Genomic DNA, 15231 nt, shown 5'->3' with positions numbered 1-15231 from the left:
AAAGTACTTAATAAAAAAATACTTTATTCTAGTGTTTTGGAAAGCTCTCGATGTCAGCTACAAGAATACTAAATAAAAAATGGGGGTTTCCATTTAAGATTTTAAAGTTGACCTTCACATGACCTCCAAATGATTTTCCAAGGTCAAACCAATGCTACCATCTTATGGCCCCCTCGAAACCAAACAACTTTTGTCCGAAACATTTTTCTCTTCCGGGCTTGGTTTTTGAGATATTTGCCTGAGAAGATTAAAATGGAACACCCTGTATAAAATACACATGATCTCTAATATAAATAATTATTTTATAAAATTTATTTACAATTAGATAAAAATATATAACGATATTTTTATAAAATATAATATGCTTTAGAGAGATTTCAAGTCGTCATAATTTTAATAATACAACGAAATATTCAGATTTCTATAATCACGTATCTTTACCACATCATTTTCCATTTTAACGACGTACGAAAAATAATTGAGTCTCCAAATCAAATATTTCCCATTATTTGAATTTTGATTTCTACATTCTATTGTAATGACAAAATATTAACCTTTTTTTCTAATAACATTTAATCTTTCGAAATATCGAATTTTGCAATATATTTCATACAATACAGTCACAAGCAAAAGAAAAATAATTAATTTTATAAACATGTGCGTTGATAGCGCTTTCGCGTGAGTCGCGTAGGTAGATTCAACTGGCAACGAAAAAGCTCGATTAGCTCGGAAGGAAGATAAATCATCGTCTTTCCTGGAAATGACGAGAAGAGGTGCGTGCGTGCGTGCTCGTCTCGAAAACCGCGAACGATTGCGTGCCATTTCGTCCGTGGGTGTGTTCGGTCCATTTTAATTTATTTATTTATTTATTTTTTTTTTTCTTTCTTCTTTTACGATCGTGCTATCCGCGTTATATCCTTGACCCCACGTGTCGGCCTTGCGACATTCGATACACGAACTTGTTCTCAACGCGCGATGCAATTTTGACGTAAATTATTTTTTTCCTTCAATCCGAAAATACGCGAAATCTCCAGCCAATGATAGCGCACAGCTGAATGTGCCTCGATGAGCGTCGAAATGATTTATCGATATCGATTGTACGCGCGTAACGAATTAAAATAGGATACTCTATATACACATCTGATAAATGAACATTCTATTGTACTTTGTCTCTGTACTATTCGCGACTTGGAAGTTTTTCCGAGAGATGTCGCTAGATTTAACTCAAAGACCGCTTTCGATACTGTCTCATTGTTAGAATATTGTTCGAATAGATCTATATCTTTCATTGAATTACAAAATATCGTCTGTTGCAATTAATAGCTATAACATTTTCTTCCTATTTACTATTATCTTTCGAATAGTCTACGACTTGCAGAATAATTTATTTAATACAGAAAGAAATCTAATTTAGATTTTTACAAAAATATATGTTTCTTTTTCTTCGCATTTATATCTGTAACATATATCGATAATTTTATTAATATTTATTTTGTAATTTTTTGTAAAATTTACATGCAGTTTTTCTTTTGTCGCAAAAATTTCAAGTTATTTTAAAATAACATACTGTTTTTTTTTTTTATTCGTTATAAATTATGCAATTATTATTCTAATAATTAAAAGAAAATGTCTTTAATATTGAAGATCATTAAAATATTAAAAATTGTTTTTTTTTTAATTACTGGAAAATATATTTTTTTTTTTCCCCGATTAAAAAAGAACCTAGAAAGAAAAATCATTCAGATCAGAGTCTATCGGAGAAATATTAAATAATATTTTTTCTCTAGCATAAAGAATTCTAACTTATTGCTAAGGCTAATTCAAGTAGCGCCTACTTTCTTCTACTTTCCTGCTTTGCTGCTTTTGCAAAGACATCACCCTCGTTTCCATGGCAAACGGGCGGGTAGTCACGGATATGGCCGAGTGCGAAAGTAAACCGCAGCGGGTCGATAATTCGCAACCCCAGCGGAGGAGCAGTTTGTTCGCGACGCTGTTCCTTGACGGTCCCTTCCGGCAATCGTTGAACGGGGTCGATTCGTCGGTTGCATGTCGACCTTGCATGGGACAACAATTGTCGAGGCTGGCGCGGGGCCTCTTCCCGGGCCCGAAGTCCCGCAGCGACGCGATGGTCCCGCTTTCTCGTACCCGAATCCTGGCTAACACCTCGCAAGTGGTACGACAATTTTAGCTAGTAGATCAAACTTCGTTTCTTTAGTCGAATTTGCAAAACTACAGCGGACAATTTCGTATATTATTCTTGTTATTATAATTTCTTCTTTTATAATTGTGAAATTACGAGACAATTTTCGTTTCACCGATCAAGGGGATACAAAAGAATCCCTATTATCGTTTTCGCATTATCGATCTTCACTTTTTAATTGAAACGATACTCTTAAGCAAATAGTCATCCCTCCTCTTCCCCTGAAACACGATAAGTGATTGTTAAGATCGCGCCTTTTGTTAATGACACCTGGGTTGTCGTTTGATTTGTTGTTCATTCAACGCCGCGAATGCGACGCGGTGATGACACCGTTCACATTTCGGTGAGAAGTTGGAAGACGTGCCAGACGATGATGACGATGACGACGATTGCGAATACCACTAGGTGTCACCGATATTTTCACCAACCGGAAATAGAGCAAGTATTCTCGGTAGTTTAAATTACCCGACCGCGACGTCGCGATTTCAAGGACACGAGCGAAGGTTACCGTGAATTTTCCCCGAGGAAGAGCCGTTATCAGATCGACCGATGAGGATCATGGTGATAAGATCTCGATGAAAATTCGATAAACGCTCTGCGAAATCTTGGTGGTAACTGCCGCAAGATTACAATTTATGAGCAGTTCCTTTTCTCTTCGCGACAATTCGCTCTCTGATATCGAGCTTTATGAGGCTGCGAAGATAATTCGGAATAACAAAGTCATCTCTTTATAACTTCTTCATTAACGTGGAGTCATTGTCTTTTTAATTAATCGAAACATTAATAATGATTTTTATATTATTTCTATACGTGGCTATATTATAATCCTGCACAATATAATTTATTAATAAATAATATTGATTTTTTATAAATCAATAAATATTTTGACGAACATATGTGAATTATTTTCTATGATAAAAAATATTCATTTCGAGTAATGCGGTCAATCTTCAATTAAAAAAAAAAAAAAAAAAAAAAAATTCCATGTTAAAAGAGTGATGTAAATTTCAATTAAAATATGAGCGCACCGTGGCCGATAAATCGTGGATTATTGCATCGGAAACAATTCGTATACGATCGCGAGCGGTGAGTGTGAGAAAATTTTGATTCGTATACTTTTTGTTTTATGCGATAATCTCATCGATAAATTACTGAATCGGAACGAATCGATAGAACTCTTCTCAGCTTGAAGCTGATCTGACATTCTGAGAAACGTTCTACGAAACAACGTTTGTATGACGTAAATGCCTTTGGAAATATCCGGCGATAATATTCCGGTCATATTCGAAAAGCCGTATGTTTAGAATTGAAAATTTGTTTACGCCGAGAATTTTCGAAATATCACACGCGACCGCCTAAGAATAAAACAAATGAATACTCGTCATCACCTTCGTAAACGAAAAGTCGAAAAGTCGGCGAGAAAACTTTTCGCATACGCATGATTAAATTATTATAAAAGACACACGTGACGAATTGTTACGTGATATATTTTATTGAAGAGATTAAATATATATAAAAAAATAGATAAATAAATAAATCTCATATTTTTCGATATTAGAAAGTGTAAATGCAACCTAATCCCAGTCGCTTCGAGGACGACTTTAGTATTCGAATTACCGAGAATGTTTAAATTTAATGGAATGTAAGAATCGTAACCGTTATATTAATTATTCTCAGAACGAAATGATGAATGTGCATTTCGAGCATCGAATGAGACGGACAATACTTTCGCGACGATATAACACTTTTTCCTCCTTCGGCAATAAATTTATTTGCGACATTATCGCGATACGTCATGAATCGCGGAGCAAAGTGGAATATAATATTGGATTGGAGTAGCAAATCGAACTTGATAAGTCGCACAATTGGCTGCCGTGACGACACGCTCGAATTATATTTAGAGAAATACGTCAAGAGAGAGTGAAAGAGAGGAGGAGAGAAATCGACATTCGAGACGAACGAGATCGACGTATTTTCCACAATGCGGATCATTGTGTCGCCAAGTATCGCGAAGAAAAGTACTATTGTGTCGTCGTCCGTCTTATTTGTTTAGAAACGCGACGATAGCGATAAGAAAGGTACGCCGCGCGCGATCATATCGTATCATCGCGACACCGTATATGTATTGGATGATTGCATAAGTTCGTGCCCGATTTTCATAGATGGCATTAAGTTGCCGCATGGCGGAGTTCTATTGTTTTCGTGTGGTAATTGTCGCTTACACCGAATAGATGACGTTGTTTTATGTCAATTTAGCGTCAGACATTGTTCAGATAAGTCCATTTGTGCATAAGAGAAATCATTAAAAATGGAGAACGAAAAGGTGCATTCGCGGCATGGTAACGCTATATGAATTTCGGAAAGGCGTGAGTGTTGGGATTGCACAAAAAAATATTCAAAGCGTTTATTTGGACCGCGCTCCTGCTCTCCGAACAGTCGAAAAGTGGTTTGGCAGATTTCGAAATGGTGATTTCAACATGGAGGATCAACCCCGCTCTGGACGGTCTTCTGGCATCGATGATGACATTGTGCATGCCTTAGTGGAAAGAAATCCAAGGATTACAACTGAGGATATTAGCTGAGAGGCTGAACATTGATAATTCAACCGCTTTTCGTCATTTAAAAAAGCTTGAATACATTTCCAAGCTTGATACGCGGGTGCCGCATCTCCCGACTGAAAGGAATAAGCTGCAGGAAAACTGCAGGAGTTGCAATGGGAAATTCTGCAGCACCCGCCGTATTCTCCAGATATTGCGCCTTCAGATTTTTATCTGTTCCGGTCTTTGCAGAATAGTTTAAATGGCAAGAATCTCAATTGCGAGGAAGCTGTCGAAAACCACCTTACAAACTTTTTTCAAGAAAAACCAAGTTCTTTCTTCAAAAATGGAATCGACAAGCTTATAGATGGTTGGAAAAGCATTGTAGAAAAGAATGGAGACTATATAATTGATTAATAAAAGTGTTATCTCTAAAATATAATCTATTGAAGTTTATATTTAAATCGGGCACGAACTTATGCAATCACCGAATATATCATCGGGTATTTAAATGCTACTCAATATAATCGGCATTTATCTATATCAGGAATTTATTAGTTACCATTAAGCATCATAAGTATTTGGATCAAAATATTTTCTTTCTTCTCCGATATGTGAAAAAACATCGATAATGATAAGAACGAGATGTGATGTATTTCTGTATATATTTTTATGGACTGATTTAATATATTTAATATTAATATTTAATATTATTTTACATTTCATCCATATTATTTTCTATTTTTGATTTTATCAGATATGAATTTTCATATACATATAATAGAAATTAATCAATTGCAATTAAAAACATTATATTAATATTGTTAAACATCATGATAATATTGTTTGATTTTCAAATTAAGCGTGATAAAAAATAGAAAATCTATAGGATAAATAAAACATTGAAACGATATTTTTAACAGTTATTTCTTTTTTTGTAATATACATTATATGCACATATGTGTGTTATAATTAACTTTCTTCGCTCTTGTCATATCTCGATGCCTCGTGTTATTCAGTCTCGCAGTGATAACTATAGGACGAAGGATTTAAATGACAGAAATGCATATCTCATTATGCGTTATTGCGCGCAAAGTGCGTGTCGTGGTTGCGTGTCGGATCGCCGAAAAAAAATCACACCGTCTCGAGTACAGTGCAACAGTTGTACTCTCTCGATATGAGATATTATCATCTATCTACTGCAAATTAACGAGTGCGTTATAAGTGGACCTTCGATAATACCCGCTAATTCCTTGCAACGCGCGGAATGTTATATAGGGTGTTGCTTTATTTTTATATGTATAGGATAACGCCGGATTTTAAGACGCGATTTTTTTTCTGTGGGAAAATAAAAATTAAAAAAAAATATATATATTAAAATAAAACTAAGGAGTAAATAATTTGGAATTCAAAAATATAGAGTAAATATATCGATCGGCGTATACTTCTTATTTTTCAGGAACAGAGAAGCTTGAAAGCTGGCGATCTGTCGCATCAGGAGAGCAACAACATGGCAGCGTCTACGATGAAGCTCCAGAGCGATTCGTTCACTTCTGAAAAGGTAAAAGATTTTGTCACTTCATCATAACATTTTTACATAAAGTAATTACCAATTAACATCCATATATATATATATCTTTACGATCATCAATAAATTATATAGAAAATGTAAAACAATAATATAAAATAATAATAAAAAATTTATTTAGAACTTAAAAAAATTAAATAATAACTTAAAAAATTCTTTGATAGATATGTGAAATGAAATGTTCCTTAAATAATAAATAAGATAATACACGTCGTTTCAATATGATTGATGATTTTAAATCATTTGTAATATTTCGAAGATACTGTTTAAGGTTTATAAAATCGCAAACCACATAAGTTGGTATTTCGCAATTATTGTATTAACTTTATAACTATTGAATAGGATTTTACATACATGAAACTTCTTTTTCGCGATTGATCATTGAACATTACAACAACGTACGATGCGTTGTTTTGCAAATGCGAGGAGAAACGCGAGGCGCAGTTTTCTCGATTTACATTCGCACTTCTGGCGAACCACCAAACGCTAAAGCATCACACGGGTAATAGTGAATCGTCATCCTTAATGACGATAGAGAATACGATCGGCGGCTGCGCCGCGTTTTGGCACACGGAATCGCGTCGGCGTTTAATGCATTTCTGCATCCGCGATACAACGCGGACGGTGACTTAAACGCCGGCGAGCTCGCAGTCGAGCTTCAGTGGAAAAGTGAATTCGCACAGTGATTCGACAGCGACCGCGAGAGAGAAGCGTATCCGACATTTCGCACATTTCGACGCATTCGTTCAAGAAAACGCAATGATGCTAAGGAAGTGCAGCCTCGACTCGCGAATGGTAAACAAACGCCATATTGTGAGATTCGTGAAAAATAGTTTTTATGAGATTTTTATTATTATTTATTAATTAGTTGCCTGCAAATTCCTGTGTATTAATATTTCGCGATCATTATACAATACATATGTGTTAGAATATTTCGAATACTTTAATTGAAAAATTTAAAAGAATATATTTTTAAATAGAGCAATCACTATTGTAAGTTTATAGAAGAGATTATGTAATGTAATTTAGATATTATTGCTAAATATTAAAACACTCGCTTGTGGACAAATATTTATTAGAAATATTGTATTTTAATTGCTGATCTTTAATTATTTAAATTATTGGCAAAAATATTTATTAGAGATATTATTCGAAATACATTATACAATCATAAAATATTTGTAAAATATTATAAGCTCTTTAATTTACTTGAGAATTTGTAATGAAAAATCGTAAACTTTTGGTTTAATTTTTTAGACCGTGGACCCGATAAAACAATACACAACTTATATACCGCTGCAGAATGTCATTTTTACTGCATTAAACTTCAATTACCAAACAATTAGCGGAGGAAAGTTTATATTGAAAAAAAATAGAGTGCTAAGAGTGTTAAGTCATGAGGAAATAGAATACGTAATGCGTATCAATAACACGAATATTATGATTATAAGAAGAAATAAAAAAAAAAAAAATCTTGCCAATTACAAAGAATTATTTAGGATTGAAAATAAATAGAAAAGGTGCATATTACTTGTTAAGTAAAGATTTTTAAATGGACATTCAATTACAAATTTTATCATATATTCTTACAGCGTCATTCAATAAAAGATATTAATAAAACTAATTCCTAAATGCTTGCCCAGTCTGATAACATTAAGGAATAACAATCTTATTGATATCCTTAATAACATACTTTGTTCCTCATCACTATTCTATGCTCCTAAATATCCTAATAATCCCTGAAAATCATCTAGAAGAACATTGTAAAACACATCTAAAGTACACATCCCTCCTAATATTGTATTTACCAAACTCAACAACATCCTAATCAACGAATGATATTTTTGATTTAGAAAGCGATGGCGGCGCAGCAGCAACGACAGACAGTCACATCGACCGGCATCTTCAATCACGAGAAGCACATGGCGTCAAGCTCGCAGTCAAGCATCACGATCGCGTCCAAGTCGGGTGTGAGCGCATCCAAGTCGATGATCAACGCGGCGAGTGCGGTTAATCAGCTGATGAACGGTATGCGACCGCCGACGGCCGAGGATGAGCTATTATCCCTGCCGTTGGACGATCTCGACCTACTGTGTTCTAAGTCGAATCCGCAGGATGTGGACTGCGCGATCGCCAAGTACTGTAGCCTGCTCGACAGCTTCGTTGAACGACTGAAGGCGAGCGCTGACGGCAGCAAAAGCAGCAGCGCCGGCAGTGGCAGCAAGGCACCGCAGTTGTTGAATAGGGTGAACGAGATCATTCGGAAAGCTTGGGCGGTGCCGACGCATGGCCACGAATTGGGCTACACTCTATGCAATACCTTGAGAACACGCGGTGGTCTCGACCTCCTAATGTCGAATTGCGTTGCGAACGATCACGAGCTGCAATTCTCGTCGGCGAGGCTACTGGAGCAGTGCCTGACTACGGAGAATCGCGCCCACGTAGTAGAGAACGGCCTGGAGAAGGTGGTAAACGTAGCATGCGTGTGCACGAAGAACGCCAATTCGGTAGATCACGCGCGCGTTGGCACTGGGATCCTCGAGCATCTGTTCAAGCATAGCGAAGGCACGTGCAGCGACGTGATCCGGCTAGGCGGTCTGGACGCGGTGCTGTTCGAATGCCGGAAGAACGATGTGGAGACATTGCGTCATTGTGCGGGAGCGCTCGCGAATCTGTCACTGTACGGCGGCGCCGAGAATCAGGAGGCGATGATCAAGCGTAAAGTGCCAATGTGGCTGTTTCCACTCGCTTTCCACAATGACGACAACATCAAGTACTATGCCTGCCTTGCGATCGCTGTATTAGTCGCCAACAAGGAGATCGAGGCGGCCGTGCTCAAGTCCGGCACCCTCGACCTCGTCGAGCCGTTTGTCACGTCACACAACCCCTACGAGTTTGCCAAATCGAATCTGGCGCACGCCCACGGCCAAAGTAAGAACTGGCTGGAGAGGCTCGTGCCGGTCTTGAGTTCGAAGCGGGAAGAGGCCCGCAATCTGGCGGCTTTCCACTTCTGCATGGAGGCGGGTATCAAGAAACAGCAGGGCAACACCGAGATATTCCGGACAATCGGCGCGATCGAGCCACTGAAGAAAGTCGCCAGTTGTCCTAACGCGATTGCGTCCAAGTACGCGGCTCAGGCGTTAAGATTGATCGGCGAGGAAATTCCGCATAAACTCAGCCAACAAGTACCTTTGTGGTCCACTGAGGATGTCCGCGAGTGGGTGAAACAGATCGGCTTTGCTGAGGTTGCCCCGAACTTTGTGGAGAGCCGGGTGGACGGCGATCTGTTATTGCAATTGACGGAAGAGAATCTACGAGAGGACATTGGTCTGACGAACGGTATCATGCGCCGGAGATTCGCTCGAGAGCTACAGAATCTGAAGAAGATGGCCGACTACAGCAGCCGGGACACCGGTAATCTAAATAGCTTTCTGCAATCGATCGGCCAAGAATTCTCCATTTATACGTACAGCATGTTGAACGCCGGCGTGGACAAGGATTCGATACGCAATCTCTCGGAGGATCAGTTGCTGAACGAGTGCGGTATCGCCAACAGCATTCACCGAATCAGGATACTCGACGCTATCAAGAATATGCAGCACAATCAATTCAGCTCGTGCGAATACGAATCGCCGGATAAGTCGCTCGACGTGTTTGTCAGTTATCGCAGATCAAATGGCTCGCAGCTGGCGAGTCTATTAAAGGTGCACTTGCAGTTGCGCGGCTTCTCAGTGTTCATCGATGTCGAAAGGCTAGAGGCTGGCAAGTTTGACAACAATCTGTTGCAGAGCATCAGGCAGGCTAAACACTTCCTCCTTGTGCTCACACCCTCGGCTTTGGAGAGGTGTATACAGGACACAGAGTGCAAGGACTGGGTTCACAGGGTGAGTCCTGATACTTGTTATCTTGTTTATTCCTTTTTTCTGCATTTATAAAAGACTGAAGAAATTTTCTAATCTTCATTTGTATTAAATCTTAATGAAAATATTATATTATTATTTTTTATTTGCTCGTTTTATTAGGCTAAAAGTCATATACATAAAAAAATAAAATAATTAATAAATAAAACAATTTTTTCTTCTATAAATCTACACTTTTTAAAGAATTTATAAAAAATAAGAAAGAAAGATATATTATCTTCCAAAAAACATTTTTAAGGAAAATCTATCTAAAAAGATATTAAATTAAATATTATTTTGAAATATTATATGTTAAATTTTATAATGTTCGGTTATTTTTCAGGAAATCGTTGCCGCATTGCAATCACAATGTAACATAATCCCTATCATTGATAACTTCCAATGGCCGGAACCTGAGGAACTTCCCGAGGACATGCGGACGGTCTGCCACTTTAACGGTGTTCGCTGGATTCACGACTATCAAGACGCCTGCGTAGACAAATTAGAAAGGTAAAGTAAGACCAGTCTTTTATCTAATCTTAAAACTTCCTTGTATCTATAATTAAAAGGACATAGCTTGAAACAAGAAGAAAAAAGACAACTCAATTTTCTAAATTCTGAAACGATAGTTGAACTTTTAGGGATGAAAAATAATTTTGTTCTAGTATATAACATATAGTTATTTAATATTTTTCTATCAATATATAATTTTTTTACATAATGCAATTATACCTTAAAATGTACAGTATATAATTATCAAAATAATTTTTCGGTTTTTGTTTCTTACAACGTGAAGGTTTATGCGAGGTGAAATACCTATGAGGTCTGAGGTCTTGTCCGCCGGAATTCCGCGCAGCATGGCGCCCAAGGACGTGACCCAGCCGAGCACACCGGGTAGCACGAACATACGACAGCCGCCTAACTATCAGCGAATGCACAGCAACGAGAGCAGGGGCAGCGACAAAGATTCCACAGGCGGGCGAGACTGACTAGATGGCCCGCCTACAGCCATACCGAGCAGGTAGTTATCCCTGATAATTTATCGTAGCTCTAATATATCGGGTTTAATGAGCGAATCGATTCATCAAAACGTCCAGAAGAAAATCTAAAATATTTTAGATTCCATTAGACTATAGCAGAACTAAGCCCTGACTTGAGCATTAATAGAGTCAGGCTGAACTACGAATTAAAAATTCATCAATAATTAATTTGCATTATTAAAAGTAATTGAAAGTAAGTTTAATAATAATTTAATTATATTGCAAATAACTTTTAATATTTTAAATTAATAAGTATGTAAGATAATATATAATTTAGTAAGAAACCAAAGTTTAAATATCTGGAATCAATTTAATTATAATAGATAAAAAGAAATCTTTAATAATTTGAATTATTGGATTTTTACTGGGCGTTAACGATCAATTTACGATTTGAGGCGAGCTCTACTAACGCAACGCTAATTTCTTTTTTTACGCAGCCAAGATTGCGAATCGCTCTATGACAATCACGACTAGGTCAGTTAGCGATACAAATTTTTTATTGATGTTTAAATGGTGTCAACCCGTCACCATCCCGTTGTTTTGCCAAACCTTTGCATTAAAATATTCCTCTCTTTAGTGCATTTTCAATCTTAATTGTACCCTATTACACGTACATGTATGTGCTTGTTGTAAATGTATAGTTTAAGATGGAGATTAGGTGAAATCTTGTCTAATTGAGTGTTGAATATGTTTACATAGTCTATGTGTGGAATAAATATATATAATCTTTTTCTTTCGGGTTAATAAAGACAACAAAGAAAAAACCTATAAAAATAATTAAATTTAAATAATCTTGAATTCTTAATGTAAAATCATATAATAGATTCCTTGACGATATTAAAATTTATTGAAATAAAAAGATTTTCCAAAGGATATATATAATAATAAATATAAAAATTTAAATTTTCTACACATAGACACCGTTATGTATATGTCCATTATTGGGGTCCAAGCGGTACAATTGCATGATGTAATTGTATCAAATAAGTCTTTGATGTTCGGTATAAGAAAATTAGGAAACAAATTCAAAATATTAAGTTTTTAGGGAAAGACATAAATATTAATTTTTTACATGATTTAATATATCATAGATTTTAACAAAGTAATAAAGATTTTTAATACGTAATTTAAACTTTAAAATTTAGTTATAATGCGATGAATTTTATTCTAATTAAAAATACATAATATATATGTAGGTATAAAGTTCCTTTTATACTTAACATCGAAGGAATTCAAAAAATATATATAAATAGATAAAATAAAACACACGGGAAATGCAAGTTTACGAGTTTTGTTTTTGCATTCTAGGCTTAAAAAATCGTCGAGTCCGTCCCGTTGGTTGATGGGTCTGCCACCCACATCACCACGCTTCAAGTTCATGCACGCGCATTCGGGGAATGCCAGCGGCAGTCCGGCAGTACCTCGCAGACCGCCACGACAGCCTCCTTCGCCATCGACACGTTCGCGTTCTTTGGAACTGCTAGACCAGCAGGAACAGGAGCGGAAGATGTCGGTCTCCTCCGCGATCGTTCAAAGACCACCGCTTCCCAGACCAAGACCACGGTCACGCAGTCTGGACGATCTTCTGGATGAAGACGTGAAAAGCGGCGCGGAGGAGTCCTGCGAAGAGGAAAACAAAACACAGCGTGAGAAAAATCGTTCGCTGATAAATCCGGAGGAGAATAAAACCAACCCTGCTTCAAAAGAGAACCAAAAGAAGCCTAATACCGAAGGTATCGAGTCCAAGAATGAACCAAGACCGGTTCCCCGGATGAAATCGAAAATACCCGACGCTGTCGAATTCCAATCCGAGTTGGAGGATGCGCGAACGTCCTCGAACAAGGATGAAAATGACAAAGAAATTTTGTCAACGCGTCCTTCGAAGCCGAGTCGATATTCTAGTTCGGAAGAACAATCATCAATAAGTTCCAGCAAGCACTCTGGAAATCAAGAGAAGGTAGATCAGGTAGAAGAACAGAGGATCAGGGAAACGGCACAAGAGAGGCTGACGACGCGAAGTAATGACGAGAAAGATGATTACAACGATGACAAATCGACGATATTACTGAAAGCATCGAGAAGCTGTGGTGCGGGACTGGATTCTGACGGAAGCATCTCGTCAAGTGAATACGGCGGGCCTAGGGCTCGTGCGAAAGGCCCGGGCTCGCTATTGTCATTGCCAGCAGGCGCGGAACCTAAGCGCAAGCGAAACTTCATGGACAAGTGCGTGAACAAGGTGCGGTCGTTTATGAAGAAGTGAAGCGAAGAAAAACTTCTTGTTATTTAATTCCGTGGATCGAACCGTAAGTTGAAAATCGAACGCGAGGCACTATGGAAAATGTCTGGAGGATAAAAAAATATAAGTGTCTTTGATCATCCAAAAATCACACGCAAATTTTAGACATCTAAAAAAAAACATTAAAAAGTTTTCAGAAAGTCTCGTTGGTAGTTTCAGGACTTTTAAAAAAAATTTAGATATCCAAAAAGTATTTATATATAAAAAGAAACGTGAAAAGAAGTTTTAGCTTCTTAAAAAGTATTTTAGATTTCTAGAATCATACACTAAATCTTAGATTTAGTTTAAAAAATTAAAAGGCGCATTTAAAAACTTTATTTAAAGGAAGTGTAATCGAGGATATTATTTAAATATCTTTTAAACGTTGTTTGGGAGTCTTCGGTGTCTTTCAAGTCATTGTTTGCGAAAATTTTCAGCGGTCGCTATCGGCGATTTCTGAATTTCGCAGCACTGAATAACTTCGCGTATTTACTCTCGTAATGCGAAGATATATTCTGAATTTCGTGCGGAGTTCGTGATCCGCATCGTGTACAATGACAGGCAGCATGAAAGTATATAGCGAAATGTTGTGCCTAAACATGCGACAAGTGTCTTCGTAGAAGTCCCAAGATTCGGGATACGTATGTTTACGCGAATTTAGCCTGCTTTTCCAGGTGCCCTTTTGTATTGTATTTTTCTCTCGTTGAATTGTATTGTATACATTATACATATACACTACATTGTATATGTTAGAAACGAATGAACGCATCGAGAACGTTTAGCTAAGGCGGCTAGGTCGTTATTTGTAATACTATTTTTCTAGACACTTCTTTTTTTTTTTTTTTTAGAGAACTCCGCGTTTAAAGACGCGTATGACTCGCATGGTCACGAATGGGGGGAGGGGGTTGTTTTTGTCGCAGCTAATACTAGAAACATGTTATACATAAGCGTACGGTGTGTTCGGTAGTAGTGTTCGTGATCAAGCGACATTCCTTCTTGAAAGCGAAGATCTTTGTGAGAAGTCAAAACAGAAAGGAATTTTTTCCTTATTAATATTTAATCGAATGTATGCCGCGTTGGTTTTTTTCTTTTCTTTGTGCAGCTCTTAGAATATTTTCGAATTTAAATATCTTGGTAGCTATACTTCGAATTAAGATTCCATTAAAATAGAACTCATCTAAAATTGGTTAAAGAAAAAAGCTTTACTTGTCAATTTATACGATTCCTATTTTCCTATTCTAAAATCTCTATGTTTTCAATTGACCATGAATTATTCGCATCTCAATATCATCGCCAGGAAAAAAATGGTATATCAATTTGTGGTAAGATACGTTGCGCGCAATAAACACGCTCATTACCGAACATCCGATACACAATCGTAATCGTCCCTCGAATCGCGCGATATTTTATTATTTAACACTGTTTTTATCGTACCAATTGCTGATACTCGGCTCTCGTCGAAAGTCGACATGGCAACGCTTCGATATTCGTAGTTTAAGAGATCCGCCTCATTAATTAGATCGTAAAACTGTATATTTTACCAAAGTTTCATAAAGTTACGAGTTTTATCGAGATGTTTGAATGTTTCTCAAAAATAAATTTTATTTAGCGAAACAACATCGCTTCTTCCCAGCTCCCTTTTTTTTTGGGTGCTTCAAGGAAATATTGCATGAGAAAATCGTTCATGGAGAA

The 15231-nt window shown here is 37.1% G+C and overlaps 2 protein-coding genes across 8 annotated transcripts in view; both read left to right on the top strand.

The window, feature by feature from the left end:
• Window positions 1–12661, top strand: part of LOC138933852 (NAD(+) hydrolase sarm1-like) — a 92475-nt gene extending 79814 nt beyond the window's left edge. For 5 of the 7 annotated variants that reach the window (XM_070296948.1, XM_070296947.1, XM_070296949.1 and 2 more), the window contains 5 exons: window positions 6197–6298; window positions 8179–10209; window positions 10568–10734; window positions 11021–11245; window positions 12573–12661. In XM_070296948.1, the coding sequence (XP_070153049.1) occupies window positions 6197–6298; window positions 8179–10209; window positions 10568–10734; window positions 11021–11213 (2493 nt within the window). In that variant the 3' untranslated portion in view covers window positions 11214–11245; window positions 12573–12661. Of the gene's footprint in view, window positions 1–1796; window positions 2174–6196; window positions 6299–8178; window positions 10210–10567; window positions 10735–11020; window positions 11246–11701; window positions 11739–12572 lie in introns of those variants that run through there. The other 2 variants (XR_011447046.1, XM_070296951.1) reach the window with 2 other exon arrangements.
• Window positions 12607–13524, top strand: LOC138934118 (uncharacterized). The gene has a single exon (XM_070297555.1). It carries the CDS (start codon window positions 12607–12609, stop codon window positions 13522–13524), a length of 918 nt encoding a protein of 305 aa, XP_070153656.1.
• Window positions 13525–15231: the final 1707 nt, after the last annotated feature.

This window comes from Polyergus mexicanus, unplaced genomic scaffold (genome assembly GCF_030449975.1).
Source record: "Polyergus mexicanus isolate NDT 795.1 unplaced genomic scaffold, iyPolMexi1.0 SCAF_6, whole genome shotgun sequence".
NCBI classification, from domain to species: domain Eukaryota; kingdom Metazoa; phylum Arthropoda; class Insecta; order Hymenoptera; family Formicidae; genus Polyergus; species Polyergus mexicanus.
Note: the sequence above shows the minus strand (reverse complement) of the source record. Positions and strands in the feature narration are given on the sequence as shown.

Excerpts from the sequence above, each read along its gene's own strand:
- LOC138934118 (XM_070297555.1), top strand. The coding sequence starts at position 12,607 with ATGGGTCTGCCACCCACATCACCACGCTTCAAGTTCATGCACGCGCAT.